Genomic DNA, 23,994 nt, shown 5'->3' on the forward strand with positions numbered 1-23,994 from the left:
GACCAGGCTGGCCTCAAACTCAGAAATCCGCCTGCCTCTGCCTCCCAAGTGCTGGGATTAAAGGTGCGCACCACCAACCCCCGGCCCAATCACTCTTACTACGTCCTCTCAACATGCTTCATCTGAAACCTGGTTTCTCCTCCTGTTCCCAAAATGTTGGCAAATTACCTTAACTCATCTCAGTAGACAATATTGAGAATTCCTTCTACATCAAGGCTGGCCTTAAGTGAAAACTGTGTTGATTCTCAAGCTCAAGCATTCAATCTCTAGGTTTCCACCTGTGAAGGCATGGCTTCTTAGCCTCCTTTGGTAAGTGTTAAACGGGGAAGGAGGCTCCCAGCTTGGAGAGTGATCATGGTAATCAAAGATTATGTCACAATACTTGTCAGTTCCATGCTAGTGCATGAGGGAAGCAGGAACGGGTTTAGGACACAGGAGTGAATGGGTCAAGTACTGGCTTCTCAAATGGCACCAGAATATGCTTGGGTTCAACACAGATTTCAGGCAGAATATCAAGTGTTTTACTAGATATGGGAAGACAACTACACAAAAGGGGCTGGTCTTTCCCTCTCAACTAAGTCTGAGAGATTCCCAACCTAACTAAAGGGAGTCTCACTGGTTTCTCTACAAAGAAAGTACTTCTAGGTAGAGTTGGTGTCTTTCCAAAGGCCCAACCACCCCACTCCAACCCTAATAAACAAAAATAAGTTGGTGATTATATACTTTGGAGTTGGAGTTCTGGGTCTGGCTGTTTTGTTTTTGTTTTTTTTCGAGACAGGGTTTCTCTGTGTAGCCCTGGCTATCCTGGAACTCACTCTGTAGACCAGGCTGGCCTCGAACTCAGAAATCTGCCTGTCCTTGCCTCTCAAGTGCTGGGATTAAAGGCGTGCACCCTCATTGCTTGGCTGGCTGGTAATTTCTAGAGAACATTACGAGAGGAAGAAATGAGTGAATTATAAACCAACACAAGACAACAGAATCACCCATGTGCAGACTCAGGAAGTTCTTAAGACTCTTGGTTTGAAGGATTTGCTCCTTCCAGAGGAAATGCCATGATCCTCCTCTTCTCATTCTCCATTTCTTTCTGGATCTTCTCTTTCTCCCCCATGTCTCCTTGTGTGTGTGGGGGGTGGGTGGGTGGGGGTTGGGGGGGTAGGAGGGAAGGGGATAGCTGTGTTAGCATGGTTAATACTCCGTCTTCATTCTACTCTCTCACCTCAACTGTGTATGTTAAAAAGCTAAAAACTACATCTTCAAAAAAAAAAAAATCACTGCAGATAAGCTCCACACACAGTTTAGGTTTCTAGACCATATTTCTGTTTCCTTCGCTTGTTCTGCAGACGCATTTTGCTCCAGGCTCCACTTAACTAGTTCTGGTGGCAGCAACTGCTGCTTTACATTGTTATTCACGTGCTGTCTTCAAGACAGGCTTCTCTGGATAGCCCTGGAACTCACCGAAGAACAGGCTAATCTGGAATCAGAGATCTGTCTACCTCTGCCTCCCAAGCGCTGGCATTAAAGGTGTGCGGCACCACTGCTGGCTGGCTGATTCTTGGGTCACAGATCTGGAGGGAGGCAGGACCTCGGGCCAGGCAGCTCTTCTGGTCAAACTAACTATTTCCATATAAAGCGGATCATCTTTCCAAGGAACTCAAAGTCATCGTTATTCAATTTTTCTCTACAAGCACGGGTTCATCCCTACCTAAACAGTCTGCTTCAGTATTATAAGGTGACCCAGCAGAGTAGCTATGTAGGAAATAAAACAGATTCACAAAGCATACACTCCTAAACAAATGCTTTCCTTGGGAGGAGGAGGGGAACCCTTTAAATATGTCTGCCTAGACCGGGCTGTAGTGGCACACGCCTTTAATCCCAGCACTTGGGAGGCAGAAGCAGGCCGATTTCTGAGTTCAAGGCCAGCCTGGTCTGCAGAGTGAGTTCCAGGACAGCCAGGGCTATACAGAGAAACCATGTCTCGAAAAACCAATAAATAAATAAATAAATAAATAAATAAATAAATAAATAAATAAATAAATAAATAGTCTAGAATGGCCTCCTTCATTTCTTTCCTTTTTACCACCTTCCTGCACAAACTCTCTCATTCTAATGTCGGGAGTATGTGTATGTGAGGAATTTGTGTATGTGTATGGGGAGGTGTATAAGACTTGAACTAGTATGGTGGTACCTTTAGTCCCCACACTATTAGCAGTACCAGGCAAAGGCAGCTGGATGGATCTATTTGAATTTCAGGCCAATCTTTTTACATAAGGAGTTCCAGGTCAGCCAAGGCTACATAGAGAGATAATGTCTCAGAAACCAAAACCACAAACAAAAAGATCTGAACTGTTCACATAAGCAGGAGCACTTCCCATCCCTATGTTCTCCACAGGCTGTTCTTCTACAAAGGACAGCATGCTCGCTACACCTCCCTACCTATCATTTTAGACTCTGTACTTTAGGGAGGCTTGCACAAGAAGGGTACTACTTATTATTATATGTAAGTACACTGTAGCTGACTTCAGACACACCAGAAGAGGGCATCAGATCTCATTACAAGTGATTGTGAGCCACCACGTGGTTACTAGGATTTGAACTCAGGACCCTCAGAAGAGCAGTTGGTGCTCTTCCCTGCTCAGCCATCTCCCCAGCCCCTACTTGTCTTTTTCAGAGGTAGGAAACTTGCCTGTAAGCACCAGCTGCAAGAGAACAAGCCAAAGCCGTCCTAACAACCTAGCATGTCTAGTGAGTGAGGGGAAGATGGCGCCATTTATTTTCTTCCAAGTTTCTGGGCTATAGTTCCCTCTAGCAGGCTGGGGACAAACTGAAAAACAAGTCACAGTCATGTGGTGTGCTTCACTGGGAAGGGGGCACTTCCCATCAATCTTCTTAGGTGTGACCGACTCGGGAGTCATCATATTAAAGTTCAGCTGTTTCTCAGGCTGAGGTTATTCTAAAGAAAACAAGAGGGTCCAGAAAGAAGAATCTGTGAGACACACAGGCAGGAAGTGTAGCTGAGCCACCAGAGACTAGAATAGAAACAGGAAATGGGCCCGGGGACAAGCATGCAGTTATGTGCAGCACAGGCTCCGGAAGGCACCGGCAGTGTCGGAGCTAGAGCGGTATGACTGGAAGGGCAAAGTGGACCAGCCAGCTCTGCCAGAGAGCAAGTGTTCTGCTACACGGACATGGTATGCTCTGCTCAGAGCAGTCTCACAGACACGGAAGAATGATGGGGGGGGGGTGGGGGGGGTCCTTTTCAGAGACACAGAGAACATTCTCAATTCTTAGTGTGGACAGATTTAGATCACTCCTTTGTTTAACAAAAATGCTACCAGTATTTTTAAATTACCCTTAGAAAATAAACCAGCAAATACTAGACAACGACTGATAGCTCTTTTATTATGAAAATAACAAGAAGAACAGGCAGGCGGTGGTGGCACATGCCTTTAATCCCAGCACTTGGGAGGCAGAGGCAGGTGGATTTCTGTGTTAGAGGCCAGCATGGTCTACAGAGTGAATTCCAGGACAGCCAAGGCTACACAGAGAAACCCTGTCTCGAAAAAGTCAAAAAAGAAAAAAAAAAAATCAGGGACTATTTAAACTTTATTATACATGATCAGTAATTTGTATTGTGCTCTAAAGCTCCCAGCCAGGTTTTTCCTTATTTTCTTTGAAAATTCCTAACCTTGGGCTTCTTACTTATTAGACACATGAATAGCTTTACGGTATCTTAAGAGTTAGACCAGCCAGGCAAGGTGGTACACGCCTTTAATACAAGAACTCTAGAGGCAGAGACAGGCAAGAGACTATTCAATCACTTTGAGTTTTGGGTCACCCAAGGTTGTATAGTGAGACCCCAATTAAAGCAAAACAAAACAAAACAAAAAATAGTTCTAAAGGATACAACTATTACATAACTTCTCTTCCTAAGGCAGAAAGGTTGTAAACACAGATGTATCTCATTCACATGGCTGCCTAAATAAGACCAGACAAGGATAACACCAATAGGCATGCTAACATGGAAGGGGGAAACCAAATCAAAGAAATACTGGCAACTAAGAAACAGGAAGGAGAATAGTCTTCTCCATTAAACAACACAACAATCAGTGATCCAATGCCCAACTTCACTCCTGAAAACATACATATGGAGCTGGAGAGATGGCTCAGTGGTTAAGAGCACTGGCTGCTCTTCCAAGAGGTCCTGAGTTCAATTCCAAGCAACCACATGGCAGTCCACCACCATCTGTAATGGAATCTAATGCCCTCTTTTGGCGTGCAGGAATACATGTAAACAAGAGTACTCATACATAAAACACACAAAAGTGCGAATTTACAAAATATCTAGAAAGCATAACAGGCAGGCAGTGGTGACACACACACCGTTAATCCCAGCACTCTGGGAAGCAGAGGCAGAAAATCTCTGAGTTCTCTGACTGCCAGATCTACAGAGTGAGTTCCAGGTCTACACAGAGAAACCCCGACTTAAACCAAACCAAACCAAACCATACAAACAACATTACATAAACTGAGTAAGTAGATTTTATTTAGAAATCAATCAATCAAACATACAAGATTTCAAACCTTGGGTCAACTGGATGAGGTGCCTACTACTTAACAAATCAAAGTGGTTCTGCCAGCCAGGTTCTCCCTACCAGCTGGCCCTCCTGGCTGGCATACCCAGTCCTCTACCCCAAAGGGCTGGTCTTCTCTTCACTGTATACTCCCAATGATTTGGGTTACCAGCTCTTAGTTAACTTTGTTAACTTTGGGCCTCCTGGCTGCTACATCTCCCTCCCCCCAGCTCATACAGTCATATCCACCCTGGACTCTTTTCACAGGTCCCTGCTTCTGACTATGCTCTTCCACATATCTCCTCCACAATACCAGGACCAGTCATGTTCCTTTTCCTTTTTCTTTTATTTGTTTTTTTTTCAAGACAGGGTTTTTTGAAATCCTGTCTAGCCATGGCTGTACTAGAATTCACTCTGTAGACCGGGCTGGCCTTGAACTCAGAAATCCACCTGCCTCTGCCTCCCACGTGCTGGGATTAAAGGCGTACACCACCATTGCCCAGCTCACTTTTTCTTTTTATTCAATATAGATTCAGATACACATGTAACAACAATTAAAGAAAAAGGAGACATGCATTAAGTTCAGAGGGAAGAAGGGGAAATAATGTAATTATATTATCATCTCAAAAGAAAAGACCAATAGATTGGGGGGGGGGTAATGGGACAGGCGAAACTGCCTGCATCCTCAGGCAATTTCCGTACCATAGGATGATACATACTTTGAGTAGTAGAGATCTGATTTCATTTAGCATTAGCCAGGATGCTTTGTTCCAACCAAAAGTTGTCTAATAAGACAGGGAGGGCTTGCTCCTATCCAATACCCAGAAGCTAGGGACCCAAGCACTAGCCCTGGCCTCTGCAGCTCTTTAAGTGGCTCCTCCCCCAAGCAATTCCTCCAGCTTACCCTAGGGGCTGCTCCCTCCAGTAGCCCTTTCTTATCTCCTCACCTGTGACTTCCAAGATCTGGGAAAAGTGAAAGGGATAAAAGAAAAGTGAAAGAGATAGCTCAGCCTGAGGGGTCTAAATCAGATCCCTAGGGTTCACTTAGTAGAAACCTCCAAAATTGTTCTGACCTCCACAAAGCAATGTGGTATTTGAGAATGCAGAGGCATATACATAATAAACAAATGTAATTTTCTAAAAAGTAAAATGGAAATCCATTTATTGTCCTTCCCTTAGGACAAACCTACTAATATTTTACAGCAAAGCATGACAGGGTATGGGTGGTGGCTGATCCCTGTAATACCAACATTGAAGTAGCGGAAGGAAGATCTGAAGTTTGAGAAAAGGCTAGGAGGGGCTCAAAAATTAAAAACACTGGCTGTTCTTTTGGAGGATATGAGTTCAACTTCCAGCCCCTACATGGTACCTCACAACCATCTGTAACTCCAGTCCAAAGGGAATTTATACATTCTACTGGCTTCCCCAGGTAGCTGACATGCACAGCACCCATATGGTACACAGATATACATGCAAAAATACCCATGCAAGCAATAGTAGATCAACATTAAAAAACAGGCTTGAGAGATGGTTCAGTGGTTAAGAGTTCTGGCTGTTCTTCCAGGACTGGGGTTCAATTCCCAAAACCCACATGGCAGGTCACAAGTATATATAACTCCAGTTCCAGGGGATCCAACATACTTATTACACAGAAATACATGCAAAATTCAAATATATGTAGAACAAAAATGAACAAATCATTAAAAAATTTCAAAATCACTAAACATTTTTACTGGGATCCTTTATACATAGGCAATGGAAATGGACAAAGGAATGAATGGTGCAGGACAGCCTTGTCTCTCCCTCTTCCTCCATCTCATACAGACCTGGCTGGCTTGAAACCTACTGATCATCCTTCTTCTGCCTCCTGGTACTGCACTGTGGTGCACACTACACATGCAGTTACAAACAAAACAAATGACTAGATCATCTATGACATTATTATATGGGTGGCATGACAAAGGAAATGTTTCATTTGAAATGTGAGAGCTAGATTCAAATTCTGACTGTGAACTTTGTATTTTTCACATTAACACAGTAATGGGCACGTTTCAGTGCACTGTAGCTGTCTGCAGGAGGCTAGAGCCACCTTCCCAGACCTACATCTTTATGAGATGGAGGAATAGGGAGAGACAAGGCTGTTCTGCACCATTCATTCCTTTGTTCATTTCCATTGCCTATGTATAAAGGATCCCAGTAAAAATGCTTCATGACAACCCACCTGTCTGTTTTCCTTGATATAAGCTTGATATATACTATCTTCTCTTCTCCTGTGGCTCCAGAAATATCCAATCCTGGTCCTATGCCGATCTTTCCATCTCTGTTGGCTGCCTCCACCTGTGTCTACAGGCATTGTTCAGGGCTCCATCTGGCTCTGTTTGCAATACTCTAATCACAGCCTCTAAGGTCTACTTCATTTCGTGGTTTAACTATTAACTATCATGCAAGACAGCTCTCCAGCACTACCCAGAGTTAACTCTTGTCTGAGCTTTAGTCTTTCATCACTGACTAGTAATTAGGCATGTCTCTGAATACCTTACTGAAGCTAATTATTCTACAACATAAAAATGACCCTTAACTTGGAGTGAACAATGAGTTTCACATGTTAGACTCTGGTGATGAGATTGTTTCCCTACTCTTCTCTCCCTTAAAAAGATCTTATCAGCAATCAATGTCTTTATTTTTTTTATTTTATTTATTTTATGTGTATGAGTACACTGTAGCTGTACAATGGCTGTGAGCCATCATGTGTGGCTGCTGAGAATTGAACTCAGGACCTCTGCCGGCCCCCCCTTGCTCCGGCCCTGGCTCGCTCTGGCGTAATTCACTGTAGCTGTCTTCAGATGCACCAGAAGAGGGTGTCAGATCTCATTACAGGTGGTTGTGAGCCACGATGTGGTTGCTGGGATCTGAACTCAGGACCTTCGGAAGAGCAGTCAGTGCCCTTACCCGCTGAGCCATCTCACCAGCCCGCAATCAGTCTTTAAATTTTGCACTTATTTTGCATTTATTTCAAACTTATGAATTCTTCCCTGCATAAAACTATGCAACTGAAGAGGAGGCAGTCCCTTTATCAGTTTAGCTTTTACTCCCTTGTTCTCAAACCTGAACCTTTTCAAGCCATAATGCACACTAATGGTGATTTTTTTAAAAAGCAAGCAGACGAGAGCAACAATTCAAAATGAAGCCAAAGCTCAAAGCGTGTGGCCTAATGTTCATTCATGCTCTGCAGTGCACCTCACTCTAGGACATCTGTCAAAGCCTAGATGTCAGTGCACTCTGCTCAAATCCTCTGGTCCTGTTAGACTTTTCCTTCCCAACCTCTCAAATACATCCACTTCCACTGCAAACTCAGCTTCTAGAACTCACTATAGAGATCTGCCTTCTTCTGAGTGCTGGGATTAAAGATGTTATTATCTATCTCTCTATCACTCTCTCCATCCATCCATCCATCATTTCTTTTTTCTTTTTCTGAGACAGGGATTCTCTGTGTAGCCCTGGCTGTCCTTGAACTCATAGAGATCTGACTGCCTCTGCCTCCCAGCTGGTTTTTTTGAGATAGGGTCTCACGGAGTTATTTGGGCACTTCTTAGCTTGGAATCCCCTTGCCCTGGCCTCCCATATAGCTGAGATTACATACAGCGCATGCCACCCAGGCTCATCCTACACAGACATAAATGAACCACTGTTAGCAAACACTAACAGTGATCATCAAGTAGTCCAGGCACCTATTCTTCTCTTTTAATAAAACAAAGTTTTCTTGAAGAGAAACAGATCAGACTCATGAGCCAAAGATTCTAGAAGAAGTCACCCAGATCTAATCTGTTTGTTTTCTATCATAGCGCTAGTGAAATGTGTGCCAGGTTTCACTCCAGAAACAGGAAAGCTACCTATGAAAAATACACAAAAAATAGAGGGCACAGCGGGAGAGCAAGGTCTGACTCACTTCACAACCACCCATGACTACACAGGACACCCTCTTCTGGCCACAGCGGATGCCAGGTACCTACAAGGTGCACATATATACATGCAGACCCAGCCTTGGAGAAGCTGAGAAGATGATGAGCTCGAGACCAACCTGCACTATGTAGTGAAAGTTTGTCTCTAACACATGGGATATATACACATGCCCAGACCTATCCTGCAGAACAGGAAGGAGATTGTATATCATAACATCAAACCTATAGACAACAGGTTTAAAGAAGCAGGCAGCAACATGACCAGGTCTCTCTCCCCATCCCTCAGGTAAACTATTAGGATAAACTTGGAAGGGAAAGGGAAAAAACAAAAGCTAAGCAAGACACCAAGTGAGAGGTAAAAGGGATCTGGAAGAGGGAAATAAAGAAAACAGAAAGGCTTTTCTTTCCTGTGTGCATGATATGGAAGTGTACTGAGTGGCTCAATTGTTCGGCCCTACTAAGGAAAGGGTAACCTCAAGAGACCAACCCATGGTAGAAGAGCTCCTGGGTGGCTATGCAGTCTCTTCTAAGTTGGGGTGGGGGTGGGTCAGGAAGGGGAAGAGGGAGGCAAGAGAGGCTAGAGAAAAACGTAGGTGGTTGTACTTTAGAGGGTGCCTGCCATTCACCTACTTTTTAGAGATAAGGCCTCCCGTTGGCTAAATGTGGCCAGATTTGGAGGTCAGGATCCTTTTGGCTGCACCTCCCAGCATTAGTTTTATGAACACTGTCCACCTGGTCCTTGTAAGGCAAGCATTTGTATCAGCTGAGACTCTCCACCCAAGTCTTTCTTCTCTTCTCTGTTTTCTTTTTCCTCCCTTTTCTTTAACCTCTCCCTTTCACTTTCTTGGCTGTTTGAGGCAGGGTTTCTCTGTGTAGCCCTGGCTGTCCTGGAACTCACTCTATAGACCAGGCTGGCCTCGAACTCAGAAATCCGCCTGCCTCTGCCTCCCAAGTGCTGGAATTAAAGGCATGTGCTACCATTGCCCAGTGGGGCTTTCATTCTTGTACAATCTTCCATGTTCTATCATAAACACATATTCAAGTTTAAATAGAAGTTCCTAAAAGTGTACATTATTCTGAGAAAACCCAATACTTGTTAAATAGCCCTTAAAGCAAACAATCAAATGTCCACCCAGTCAAAATGTAAGGCCTCTCTAGATATCCTCCATGCATGATCCTACTCAATCATCCCAGAGTTGAGATTACAAGTATATACCATACCTTGTTTTGCTAAAAAGAATAGAATCACCCAAGAGTATGCACATGCATTGTGAGCATGTATATGCAGGGAGGTCAGGAGAGAAGAGTGGACTCCCAGGAGCTGCAGTCACAAGCAATTGAGAGTGCTCGATAGAATAGAATAGAATAGAATGTTTTATAACTCCAGCCACGAGTGGCATCACACAACTTTAATTCCAGTACATGCAAGGAAGAGAGGCAGATGAATCTCTGTGAGTTCCAAGCCACCCAACTCTACATAGTGAGACTGTATTTAAGTACTCATCTTCTTCTCCAAATACAAACAGCACCACAGCTCCATGTTACCACAAGTCAGACTTCAGCTTCCAGGCCCCTCTCCACCTGCCCCTTAAAGCACTGCCTTAACTTAAAGGGCAGCCTGGATGGATAGCATGCCCTAGCCTTACTTCAAGGCCAAGGTCAGTAGGGACAAATACAAACACCCTATAGTATACACAGCAATATTATGAATATTTTAGGGAATTATAATTTAATCACAACATTTCTCTCTTCCTTTTCCCTCTCTAGAGCAAACCCCCCCCACACACATCAACTTCACGGCCTCTATTTTCACTAATTATTATTGACAGTTTTCAGGCACACTTTTTCAGTAAGTTGAGAACCAGTATCACATGCCAGGTACCATGATGGTAATAAGCAAGACTCATCAAGTCAGCCTAAAGTGAGCACATGTTTAATAAATTAACTTAAGCCAGGCATGATGGCTCATGGCTGTAATACAAGCACTAGGGAACTTGGGCTACACAGTGAGTTCCAGGCTGGCCTAGGCTACCGAGATCTGTCTAAATACAATGAAAATTGCCTTGGGCCAGGCAATGATGGCCTAGGCCTTTAATCCCAGCACTTAGGAAGCAGATCCAAGTTGATTTCTGAATTTGAAGCCATCCTGGTATACAGTCAGGACTGTACTGAGAAATCCTGCCTAGGGGGTTGTAAGGACTGGCTGTTCTTCCAGAGGACGCAGGTTCAATTCCCAGTATCACGGCAGCTTACAACTGTCTGTTACTTCTGTTCCAGGGATCTGACACCTCCACAATACAGGAAAAAAAAACAATATACATGAAATAAAAATTAAATTAAAAAAAGAAAAATAGAAAATAGATAGAAAAATGAACGAACCTGCTTGTTTTTTTACATGCTACTCTATTTGCAGTAAGTAAAAAAGGTCGTAGATTCATATTGTATGTAAACAAGGCATACAGGCCAGTAACAAGTTGCCTACTCTCCAGGAGTTTGCTGTTGAAATAAATGGACTTATTATACAAAATGCCCTGCCAGCACGGATCAAAGAAATGACTTTTCTAGGTTTAGGATGGAAAATTGATCCCAGAAAGCTACACATGATGTCGCACCTTCAGTTTCTAAGGATGAGTACCTGTCCTGTTACTGAATTACTCCTTATGCTTGTTTACATCTACCTATTACAGGGATTTTCTCCAGTCCACTAACTATTGCACTTACTGAAGTCATCACAGTGGTTACCTACGTTATCTTGGCACTTGACGGAAGCAGTTCTGAGGAAATGATCAGAGGAGAACAGGAGGAGTTGGAGAAGTGACATGAGAAATGGACATGCGTGTATACAAGGGCCTAAGTGTTGTCCACTGTATACAGAACTGACAGTCACATGAGGAGCTTAATAAACATGCCTGGCTTTAGACCTCCAATTAGAAAAGATGTGTTGTTGAGGGGCATAACCAATACTTCTGTTTCCTGGGCATGGTATTCTAAGTTTTAGGTTTTTAATGAAAAAGTAACTCCTGAGCTATAGAGACGGCTCAGCAGTTGGACAGAGCACTGACCACTCTTCCAGAGGACCCAGTTTCCATTCCCATGAAGGCTCACAGCTGCCTGTAACTTCAGTCCTAGGGGATCTAATAACCTTTTTTTATATCTACAGGAACTGTGTACACATGGTTCAACATACATGCAGGCAAAACACCCATACACAAAAAATATAAAAGAAGAGAAAAAGAAAAATTAACTCATTAAACGCTGGGAAACTGCTTCTAGATGATTTTTTTGTTGGGTTTTTTTTTTTTTTTTTTTCAAGACAGGGTTTCTCTGTGTAGCCTTAGCTGTCCTGGAACTCACTCTGTAGACCAGGTTGGCCTCAAACTCAGAACTCAGAAATCAACTTGCCTCTGCCTCCCAAGTGCTGGGATTAAAGGTGTGCGCCACCACCACTTGGCATAGATGATTTGATATTATCTGAGAAAAAATTCCTCATAAGAATAAGCAAAGATCAAAAACCCAAAGGGACTGATGAATCAGTCAGCCTAGCTCTGGTGCAAGCTCAGTGACTCTCCATACACCTGTTTACTGTTCTGTCAACTTGACACAAACAGTCGTCTGGGAAGAAGCACCTCAGTTGAAAAGATATCTCTATCACACAGCTGCAGGCTGGTCTGGGGAGCTCACAGTGGACACGTGTGCCGGGTGGCCGCCCAGGCAGGGGTCCTGTGTTCCTCCAGGGACTCTGCTTCAACTCCTGCTTCCAGGCTCCTGTCTGGAGTTCCTTCCCTGAGCTTCTCCTTGGGATGGGCTATAAACTGTGATCTGAAATAAACCCTTTCCTCTCTAAATTGCTTCTGGTTGTGGTATTTATCACAGACACAGAGACAACTAAGACAACTAGCAGACTTACACATCCGTTTACAAGTGGTTAAGGAAGGAAAGAGTCTTGTAGAAACTCTGGCTTCTGACTTCAGATGTGACCCTTTCCTACCCTCACTATGTAAATCTTTTTCCAAACCAAACAAATGCCCAAGAATAGAAAAAAAAAATACCACTTTTGTCACCTCAGAGCCAGCTGAAGCCTACATCAATACCTGCTTTAAATAAATAAATAAATAAATAAATAAATAAGCAAACAAAACAAATTTTTGACCAGCGTCTACCACAGGGCTAATTAGCTGTTTTGCCAGGTTCCATAACAGAAACCGAAGTCTGGGAACAGTCCTCATTCTTCGGATCCCCAAAAACCCAACTCTTGCCTAACTCCTGGAAGGTTAGCTTTCACTCAATAACTGAAACAGAAGGTTTTAGGTTCGCAGTCTGTATAAAACAGATTAGCATGCATGCTGCCTATGACCCTTTTCAGAGAAATATAAAATATTTTCCAATCAAAAAAACCATCAAATCAAGGCTAACCTGAATAACAAAGAGAGACCTCATAACTAAAGAGTCACCAGCGTCAAGAAACCTTTTAAAGGTCAGCAATTTATAATGCTGACAGAAATCCATCAATCTGAGTTCCTGACACTATAGCAGAGCTCTCAAATTAACTGCACACAACAGATGAGGGAGTATCCATCCACACATTCAGGGGACTGAGGTGGCTCAGAGAGTAGAAAGCTTTGGTGCTTGGTGACCTAAGTGTGATCCTGTGAACCAATGTAAAGGTAGAAGGAGAAAAATCAACCCCACACGCAGCTCTCCTCTAACCTATACACATGCACACATACATCAACCCCACAGGCAGCTCTCCTGACCTACACATGTGCACACATACATTAATAAACTGAAATTTAAAAAAGAAAACTTTAAAGTCAACGGAGTGGACTGTCTCTACAGACTTTCCCCACTAAGGCTGTGCATCAATGGCTTTGAGGGCAAGCACGCAAAGCTTCATGATATATGAAGGGTTACTGCTTCCTATGTGTTCTTTAAAATTCTAGAAGCCAGCTGTGGATGGTAGTTTATGGCTATAATCTCAGCACCTAAGAGGCAGAAGAAAGATACCCACACTGGAACTCTGCTTCAAATAATAACTGACAACAACAACAACAACAACTACAGAAGACACAGATGCCATTTCCCACAAAGCCCAAATAACTGGAGACTGCAAAAATCCAAGTTAACTCAATAAGCCAAGGCTGGCCTTGAAGTCAGTGAATCTCTTGCCTAAGTTCCCCAGTGCTAGGATAATAGGCTCATATAAGCCACATAAAACTCCTCAAGATTTTAAGACTTACCGAGGCATATCTGGTTGAACCCCCAAATTGTAACAGAAACAGAATTTATAACGGCAGGCTTGCTAACCAGCAACTTATGAGATTTGAAAGAAACCTATTTATTTCTGTCCATGAAGTTCACATTCAGAGGCTTAGACTTTTCATAAATGTTGGAAGGCTGAGCAAACATTCCCAACAGTAGGCATCAAGAGTCCTATACCCAAGATGACTATAACTTCGGACACTATGCCATCATACACCAAGTGTTCTCTACTAGCCAGTAATATTAATTACCACCATCTAAATCAGCGAGGGTTATCTCAGATATGAAAATGAAGGCACAGGAAAGTGATGTGACTTAGCTACAGGATACAGAAAGAGAGTAGAATTAGGATGCAGATCTAGGAACTCTGGCTCCAGAGCTCAAACAGGCATTATTTATTGTTTCTTATATGGGTGTGCTACAGCACACATATAAGGTTAGAGGAAATCAGTTCATCATCAGTTCATCATGCTCAGTAGTAAGTGAACCATCCTGACAGGCCACCTACAGCACAAGTTTAGATGTAATGCCTTTCTCAGCGTAATTCCCTAAGTGAATATTTAGGTATTGACCACGAGTAGATAAAAGCACACATTCAAACAAAACCATCACCACAAAAACACTTGTACTCAACTCACAATCAGTATGACAATGTAAGCTTGAATACACCCAGGTCCTAGCTCTTGAACTAACGCTAGGCCAAAATTATAAAACTAAGTCCTCAAAAGTAATGTTAAACAGGGACTAGAGAACTGGTTCAGCAGTTAAGACCACGGATGCTCCTGCAGAAGGCCTGGGCTTGACTGCCAACACCCACAGAGGCTAACAACCACCTGAAACTCTATTCCCAAGGGATCTAACACCCTTTTCTGGGCCCCATGCCCACCAAGCATACATGTGATACACAGGAATGTATTTAACCTAAACACCCATAAAAGTGAAAATAAGGTAATTTTTTTACATTTAACAGGTCAAAGAACATACAACAATTTTTTGCACCGTGATAGAGAGCAGCCCTTCAAACACCTACATCTTCTCTGTCCCTTATATATATTATAATCAGTTCATGAATAAGAGGCCCAAAATTATTAGAAAACAAAATAAATGCTGGGAGAAAAAAAAAAAAAAGCCGGGCAGTGGTGGCACACACCTTTAATCCCAGCACTTGGGAGGCAGAGGCAGGCAGATCTCTAAGTTCCGAGGCCAGCCTGGTCTACAGAGTGAGTTCCAGGACAGTCAAGGCCACACAGAGAAAACCGTCTCGAAAAATCAAAAAAAAAAGAAAAAGGAAAACAAACAAACAAACAAACAAACAAAATAACCAAATGCTGTAAGTAAAGGCAGAGGATGGTGAGTTTGAGGCCAGGCAGGGTCACACAGAAGCCCTGGCAAACAAAAGAGCAGGGCAAACACTGGGCTTGGCGGTGCACACGCGGCCTAAGTGCTCTGGAAGGAGCAAGGGGTCAGGAACACAGAGTGTGCAGACTAACCTGGGAAATTGGAGATTGTCTCAAAAACAGACAACCCTACACACACATCACAAACCTATCCCTGGATAAACACACAAAACAAATATTCTACTAAATTAAGTCTGAATTCCAATTCAGAATTTTGAACATCTCAAATCAATGCCACTAAGACACACGAAGCCTGGTTTTAAATTAGTTCCTCTCTGTCAGATCACCCTTTCCAGGTCTTAGAAACACTCACAGGCAAGCTGGAAGGTCTTGACTGAAGACTCAGGTTCATATCTTCTTGCCCTCCTTTACTGGAGGTCATTGAGGGGGCTGAGGAAGCCTGAGACCCAAATGAATCTTGAGAAAGCTCCTGTAAGGAAACACAAAATGGTGGTGCACACTTTAAAACTCAGCACTTGGGAGGCAGAGATAAGTTGGTCTCTGTGAATTCCACAAGAGCCAGGGTTACAAAGAAACCCTGCCTCAAAACAAGAAAAGACCAACCAAACTAAGCAGGCTGCAACTGGAGAGATAAATAAGCCTGTTTTTTCTTGTAGAGCCAGCATCCACACAAAGGCTCACAACTCACAACCATCTGTAAGTTGTGTTCTAGAGGCCCTAACATCGTTTCCTGCCCTCTATGCACATCAAGTACACAAAAAGTACACAGGCACACATACAGGCAAAGCACCCAGAGGATGAAAGAGCTTTAACGTTTCTAACGTAGGGTGGCACATGTGAGAAGCTCAACTGTACATATTATTTAAAAAGACAAAACCTTGGTCGGGCGGTGGTGGCGCACGCCTTTAATCCCAGCACTTGGGAGGCAGAGGCAGGCGGATTTCTGAGTTCGAGGCCAGCCTGGTCTATAGAGTGAGTTCCAGGACAGCCAGGGCTACACAGAGAAACCCTGTCTCAAAAAACCAAAAAACCAAAAAAAAACCAAAAAAAAAAAAAAAAAAAAAAAAAAAAAAAAAAAAAAAAAAGACAAAACCTTAAGCAATGGCTCTTCAGAATGTTGAGAGTGAGCCTGATACAGCAGTGAATGTCTGCAGTCCCAGCACTAGGCAAGCTCAACAGGAGGGTAGCAAATTCAAGGGCAGTCTGAGCTACATTGTAAGACATCTCAAAACAAAAAAACAAACAAATTCATCTCAACAGTGGAATTTGATGGAATTGTTTTGTATTTATTATGACTCCAGAGGAGCCATTCTTGGGGTTAAAGGCAGAAATCTAACCAAAGTTTATTATCTTATCAATGAATCGACCCAATTAATTTTATAAACAACCAAATCCTGATAGCACATTTACCTAGAGTTTGTTTTTGCATATGACAAAGCTCTCAAAACAGCAAGCTGTAAGCTTCCTCTAGCTGAGAGCAAGAGGCAGCTGTCCATCTCACCTGTGGTGGAGGGAAGCGCTGCTGGGAATAGGCAGTTTGCTGGGACTGCTGGGGCTGGGGCTGAGGATACGCAGCCTGCTGGGAGAGCGTCGAGGATGCTGGCTGCTGAGGTTGCTGCTGCTGGTAGGGAGACTGTGCCTGTGGCTGTGAGTAGGGGGGCTGGCTCTGGGGGTGCTGTTGTGTGGTAGGCTGCTGGGAGGGATATGGAGTTGGGGACTGCTGATGTGGAGGTTGGGATGGCTGCTGGGCATACGGAGGCTGAGAGGACTGAAGCTGTGGTTGCTGAGTCTGCGGCTGCTGCTGATATGAAGGCTGGGCATGAGGGGTCTGGGATGGTGGTTGCTGGGAGTAAGGTGGCTGCTGCTGCTGGGGGTGAGGACTTTGCTGGTTATAGTACGGAGTCTGGCCCTGCTGACCATAAGCACTGGGGCCTTGCTGTCCGTAAGGTGGCATCTGTAAGAAAGAAATATCCTTTTAGAGTGACTCACCTCCATCAAGTTAGGTTCAGGGTCTCTCCTTCTACCACACCTCTAGAAACTAAGCCATAAAGAATGACCGAACTCTTAAGAATGAATTCACTCACTGAAAACTGATGCTACTTAATATTCACACAACTCATATGAGCTCAAGAACAGTTATTTTCCCCAGTGAGCCTTTTCTTTTCATCATGGCCTAGATTGGTTTTATGTTAGGAATTTTTTCCTAACCACCATAAAGAGGCACTAGGAACTTGGTTCAAACAATTGAAGACTCATGTTTAGTAGTCTGGATACTATACAAATCACTAAGCTATGCTGGTAGTCTTTCATTTAGTTTTCATTTTAAAATTATTCAGGGATGGGACAGAGAGATGACTCAGCAGTCAAGAGCATGGACTGTTCTTCCAGAGGTCCCGAGTTCAATTGCCAGCAGCCACATGGTAACTTACAAGCATTTGTAATAGGATCTGACGCCCTCTTCTGGTGTGTCTGAAGACAGCTACAGTGTACTAATATAAATAAAATAATTCTTTTAAAAAATTATTCAGGGGCTATATATATATATATATATATATAGCTTAGTTAGTGTATTTGCCTAGCATGCACTCAAAAGTCCTCAAAACCACATCCACCAGGCAAAACGAAACGTGTCTGTAATTCTATTCCACTGCTGGTAGCCTATACACACAAAGATAAGGAAGTTCACGGTCCTTTTGGGATATACTAGAGTTAGAGGCCTGCCTGGAATGTAAGATTCTGCCTCAACAAAAAGAAAGACAAGAACTCCATGTTACCTCTTAGTTCTCTCATAGAAGGAAGATAGCTGAGTGATGGCAGCACACACCTTTAGTACCAGCACTCAGGAGGCAGAGGCAAGTCAATCTCCGATTTTGAGGCCAGCCTGGTCTATACAACGAGTCCCAGGACAGCCAGGGCTATACAGAGAAACTTTGCCAAGAAAGAAAGAAAGAAAAGAAAGGAAAGAAAGGAAAGAAAGAAAAGAAAGAAAGAAAGAAAAGAAAGAAAGGGAGGGAGAAAGAAAGGAAGGAAGGAAGGAAGGGAGGGAGGAAGAAAGAAAGAAAGAAAGAAAGAAAGAAAGAAAGAAAGAAAGAAAGAAAGAAAGAAAGAAGGGAAGGAAGGAAGGAAGGAAGGAAGGAAGGAAGGAAGGAAGGAAGAGAGAGACAGAGAGACAGAAAGAAAAGAAAGAGGGAGGAGAAAAGAAAGGAAAGGGAAGAGAGAAGAGAGAAAGAAAGAAAGAAAGAAAGGAAGGAAGGAAGGAGAAAAAAGAGAGGGGAAAAACCCAGTGCACCTCCTTTTTGTGTTTAAAGATGCTCTTTGCTCTAGAGTTTATTCTTACAAATCATCTCAGACTCTATACACTGTCCTTTACCTTTGCTGGTGTTACTCAGACATAAATGGCAGAAAATCTGCCAACACAAAACCAACAATGTCCTTTGCTATGAGACCTGGCATCCTGCCTTACCTCCAAGTAAATAATACTGTAAATTTTAAAAAGGTGACAGTACAGGGATGTGGATTCAGCTCAGAAACAGAGCCCTATCTGCTATGCTTGAAGCCTTGGGTTTGAGTTTCTGCCCAGGATGGATGGTCAGATGACTGAGATGGGAGACCCCTCTGCATGGATCCTCACTGTACTGCTCACTGCAGGCCTGTTCTCTTTCTCTCTAAGTCCTTAAACATTCTCTGTGACCCAGACAGCTTGTCTTAAAAGGCTATGAGAAAGGAGTAGAGCCTCCTCAGGACAAGGCGGGTGGCACAGATTGTTTCTACTGCAGTGGCAACAAATAGGTGCTCAGCTATGGCCTTTGTACCATTTCATCTCCCAAGGGCAGATCAGCAAGGTCAAGAGAAGACAGGCACCGAGGAAGATTGGGTTAAATCTCAAGATATGTTGAGACAGACATGGAACATACATAGAATGGTACAGATCACCTTGTCCTTATTAGCAGTTAAGCCAAGGAGTCCATGTGCATATCAAGAAGCCATTCTGATCCTATACCTCAAACACCAATTGTAGACAGCAAAAAAGCTCAAGGTAATCAATCACATACCTGCTGTGCATAAGAGAGGCTGCTCATGGCACTCTGAGCCCGGCCCTGCATGGTCATGGGGTACCGCTGTGGAGTCGGGGACCCATATGGTTGCCCTGGGTACCCATGTCCTTGCTGCGGTCCTGAAGGAGGTCCCTGTTGTTGCGAGTATGGGTTAGTCCCGCCATACGGCTGAGGTCTCATCTTTCCCATCTGATCCATTGGACTGGATGACTAAAATAAAGAACATTTTCATTAACCTCAGGTTTCAACAGTCTCTCGCCAACACAAACATACAGCAATCATTTAAGTCCACATGCCACCAAAGAAACCAGTTATTATAAAAAAAAGTAATAGAACAAGTCCCATAACCCTAAAGGAGTCATGAAAAGGATTTTCATAAATAAAATGATAGTGATATATAAAAGTATTTGGACGCTGAACATTACTTTCTAAGGAAGGTACTACTAGGGATTATTCAAGGGAAAGGCCAGGCATATAATAATATGCATGGTGAAGCAGAGAAATCAGAACAAAGAACCTTTTCTTTAGTTGGATAGGACAGTGTTACCTAACATACATTACTATAACCTTGCTCAACATCAAAACTGATTATTTCAGTGCTTCAAAAACTGAGATACAGTCGGGCAGTGATGGCGAACGCCTTTAATTCCAGCACTTGGGAGGCAGAGGCAGGTGAATCTCTGAGTTCGAGGCCAGCCTGATCTTCAGAGTGAGTTCCAGGACAGCCAGGGCTACACAGAGAAACCCTGTCTCAAAAAACAAAAACAAAAAACTAAGATACACAGGCACCCTTGAAAACTAAAGAGGAGTCGGGGGCTGATTCCACAGTCCACTAATGGAAACTTTTCCTTTGGGTGTCTGTAGTGTTTTAACACAAAGTAGTTCAATTTATACTTTCTTCAAATGAGCAACAGACTATGTAATAAACAGTTGCTGAAAGAACAGTAGTGAATTTGGAGTCTTGTATTTCAAGTGAAAATTCCACTTCCTTTAAAATTGAAAACTAGCCAGGTGGTGGAGGCATATGCCTTTAATCCCAACACTCAGGAGGCACAAGCAGGCAGATGCGTTTAATATGGTCTGCTAGGGTGATCCAAGAGAAGCCCTGTCTCAAAAACAAACAAACAAACAAACAAAGTCAATTTGAAAATAAAAGGGCAGAACTTTGTCTCTTCAAAGAACAAAATACTGAGCTGGAGAAATGCTCAACAGGTAAAGGCATTCCCTGCTCTTCAGGAGGCTGGTTCCCAACACTGGACTGCTCACAACTACCTGTAACTCTAGCTCCAGGCGATCCAATGACCTCTTCTAGTCTCAGCAGGCGTGAGCGCAAGCATGAGCACACACATGTGCATACACATGTGCACAAAGAAACACAAATAAAAAGAAATATTTAAACAAACAAACAAACAATCAATCAATATGAAGGCTTGGGGGAGGGCATCCAAGCTGTATTCTCAGCACTTAGGATGCTAGAGGCAGGATGCTGAGGGAGATCAAGGTCATTTTAAACTATAAAGTGAGTTTGAGATCAGTCTGAGTTAAGTGGGACCCTGGCTCAAAAACAATGTACAACACCAACAGCATAAGCTCAAGAGTTCAAAGCTCAGGCATCAGTCTACAATGGCAGCTTTCTAACTGGGCGGGGTGGCCATACAATCCTAGCACTTAGAAGACAAGGGTTGCTGTGCACTTGAAGTGACCACCAGCTACGGAAGGAGTCTCAAGACTGTCTCCAAAGAAATACTTAAAATCCATGTGACTTTCCAGTCCTTTGTGATATGACAAATTCAATCAGCTCATGGACTTTCTGACATAGTTGCTCCTGATGGAGCAACACAACAGTCCCAGCATACTTTCCTCTGGCAGAAACACTTATCTGAAAAGGGAGAATTCTTCTAAATAGCTCTGAAATTGAGGGAGGTAGGATAGGCACAGAGCCTAAAACTTTAAGCAGGATCTTGAATTTGGAGTAGGGGATAGGATTAAATATTAAAATCATTAACTGTCTCAAGGAGGAGTTGGGTAATCAGTAGCATACATCAAAATCCTGGAGAGCTTGTCAGACCTCTTCCCACGGCATCCAGCTGGGGTTCAGTGAGTTCTAACCAGGGTCCAGGCCATGCATACTAGTAACAAGTGTCCTGATGATAACTACGTCACAGGTCCAGGATCCATCACTGTGAATTCAAGGCCAGTTTGGTCTAGAACATTCCAGACCAAGGATAGCTGATACACAGAGAAACCAAACCATTGCAGCATGTCTGGAGACACTGCCTAGTGGTAGAGCACTTGCCTAGCCTAGCAAATGAGAGGTCCAAGGTCCAGATCACACTTTTGGAGGGACAGAAATCTAAATGATATGGGTGTTTGGACACATGCTCCAAGACATGGTGCATTACACAATCACTCCTCCCATCCCTCTCCCCTCATTGTATTACAATGGAGGAAGTAAAGCTACTGTGAAAGAATATCCAATTACAAAGTCCAAAACCAGGCAAGTGGACAGCGTATGGTGGTGCACACCTGTAACCCCAGCTACCTAAGAGGCTGGGTCAACTTGGTCTACATTTTACCAAGTCTTGGGTCAGCCACAACTATGTAAACTTTTGTTTACCCTGAGAGAAATAAAATGAAGCAGAAACAGGGTTCTCTCAGGCTATAGATAAATTTCAACTAGAAAAGTAACTATGGTGAGACTGCTTCCTTCACAAACTGTAGAGAACCACAGGAGAACTGTGTCCCAATTAACTACCCTTCAGGGTTCTTCTAGACTATTCTCAATCTGAAGACCCAATATTGCTCTCAGTAAGAATTTTAGCACCTACATGCATTATTTTGGGACTTGTTTAGCAAAAAGTGGGCTAGTGAGAAATACCACAATTTTCAACAATACTGCTGGCGATGGAGCCAAGACCAGGGGAAGCGTGAGGGTGTCTGAATCCCACACATCACAGCTCACTGCACCCAGGCTACAGGGGCTGTTTGAGGCCCTCAAGTGAAGACAACATCTTCTGAACAAAGACCAGCATGCTCAGGATAGCTGTTGGTCTAAGTCTGCCTAGACCCCAGCTTTAGTCACTACCATGGTGTCACTCTGGAGCTTCTACAGCAGTGGAGATTTAGCAAGGGCTACACACCCAAAATTTCCATGAAGCTTCACAAATGTCCAGGATTTGGATTATTCAACAAATTCTACTAACTGTGATGTGTTACTATTACACACTTAAACTATAAAATATAACTAGGGAACTGATTTTGCTACATGTAAGCCAGGTTAACCTCAATTTGACAATCTCTCTTTTTTAGCTTCCAAAGTATTGGGATTAAAGGTGTGGGCCACCAAATTTAGTCCTTTTATTTTTTTTATTTTTTAAAGATTGATTTATTTTATTTATGAGTACACTGTAGCTGTCTTCAGACACACCAGAAGAGGGTATCAGATCCCATTACAGATGGTTGTGAGCCACCATATGGTTGCTGGGAATTGAACTCAGGACCTCTGGAAGAGCAGTTCGTGCTCTTAACCTCTGAGCCATCTCTTCAGCCCTAGTCCTTTTATTTTTATTATTACTGTTTATTTTCTTTATAGAGACAGGGTTTCTCTTTGTAGGCTGGCTGTCCTGAAACTCACTTTGTAGACCAAGCTAGGCTCGAACTCATAAGATCCACCTGCCTCTGCCTCCTGAGTGCTAGGATTAAGGTGTGTGCCACCAAGATATTTTGTTGTTTGTATACTTGGGACACAAGGCCTCATGCAATGCTACGGAAGCACTGCACTGATACCTCACTTTACCTTTTACTGAGACAGCCTGGGCCACTTAGTAAGAGCCTAACTTTGTATACATTCTTATGTGTCTGAGTGTTTTGCTGGTGTATAATGTGCACACCTGATACCCAAGAAGCTCAGAAAAAGGTGCTGGATCCCCTTTAACTTGAGTTATGGACAGTTGTGAGCCACTATGTGGGTGCTAGGAACCAAACTCCAGTACTCTGTAAAAACAAGTGCTCTTAGCAGCTGAGCCATCTCTTCAGCACTCCTGCCTAAGCTTTGAAGTAAAATTACAGGCCTGTGCTAAGCTTGGCATTTTACTTACATTAGTTAATTTATTATTTATTGACTATTTACTTTAAGTCAGGATCACAAGTAGCCTAGGATGGTTTCAAACAAGCTGCATAGCAAAATATTTTTGAACTAATGTTCCTGCCTCGTCCAGCTGTCCACCGCCCTATGTGCTGGGAAGTGCCACCAGATCTAGGTTCCATGGTGTGTGGGATCAAATCCAGGGCAAAATATATGTTAGACAAGTACTCTACCAACTAACCTGTATTCCCAGTCCACTCTTAATTAATTGAAATCCACATAATCACATATGGCCGGTGGCTGTCATACTACAATGTAGAGAGCAATGTTTTCAAATAAGTTATTACTTCCTGCTACATATGGCTCCAAACCCATTAAATTCTACACAATATTAACATACAGAAAGAATAAAGAGTATAGTAATTTGACAGACTTGAATTTAAATCCTAACTCAATGTCTGGCCTGGAACACTTTAGTTCATCACCTAAAATGTACATGACGCATAGCTTCCCACAGAAAGGTATGGTGACTCATGCTTATAATCTCAGCACGTGGGAAGCTGAAGCAGGAGGATCACCATGAGTTCCACACAAACCAAGACTACAAAATAATCTCTAGGTCAGCCTGGGCTACAGAATGAGACCCAAAAAAAAAAAAAAAAGCTTCCCACAATGTTTATATTTAAATGCCTTTCCAAGCTATGTATA

The 23,994-nt window shown here is 43.1% G+C and overlaps 1 protein-coding gene across 4 annotated transcripts in view; it reads right to left on the bottom strand.

The window, feature by feature from the left end:
• The window catches only part of Arid1a (AT-rich interaction domain 1A), a 75,503-nt gene that overhangs the window by 26,052 nt on the left and 25,457 nt on the right, over positions 1–23,994 (bottom strand). For all 4 annotated transcript variants that reach the window (XM_031378990.1, XM_031378989.1, XM_031378987.1 and 1 more), the window contains exons 2-4: positions 19,200–19,412; positions 16,649–17,101; positions 15,500–15,616 (exon numbers count right to left, since the gene is read on the bottom strand). In XM_031378990.1, the coding sequence (XP_031234850.1) occupies positions 15,500–15,616; positions 16,649–17,101; positions 19,200–19,400 (771 nt within the window). In that variant the 5' untranslated portion in view covers positions 19,401–19,412. The remainder of the gene's footprint in view (positions 1–15,499; positions 15,617–16,648; positions 17,102–19,199; positions 19,413–23,994) is intronic.

This window comes from Mastomys coucha, unplaced genomic scaffold, assembly GCF_008632895.1.
Source record: "Mastomys coucha isolate ucsf_1 unplaced genomic scaffold, UCSF_Mcou_1 pScaffold18, whole genome shotgun sequence".
NCBI classification, from domain to species: Eukaryota; Metazoa; Chordata; class Mammalia; order Rodentia; family Muridae; genus Mastomys; species Mastomys coucha.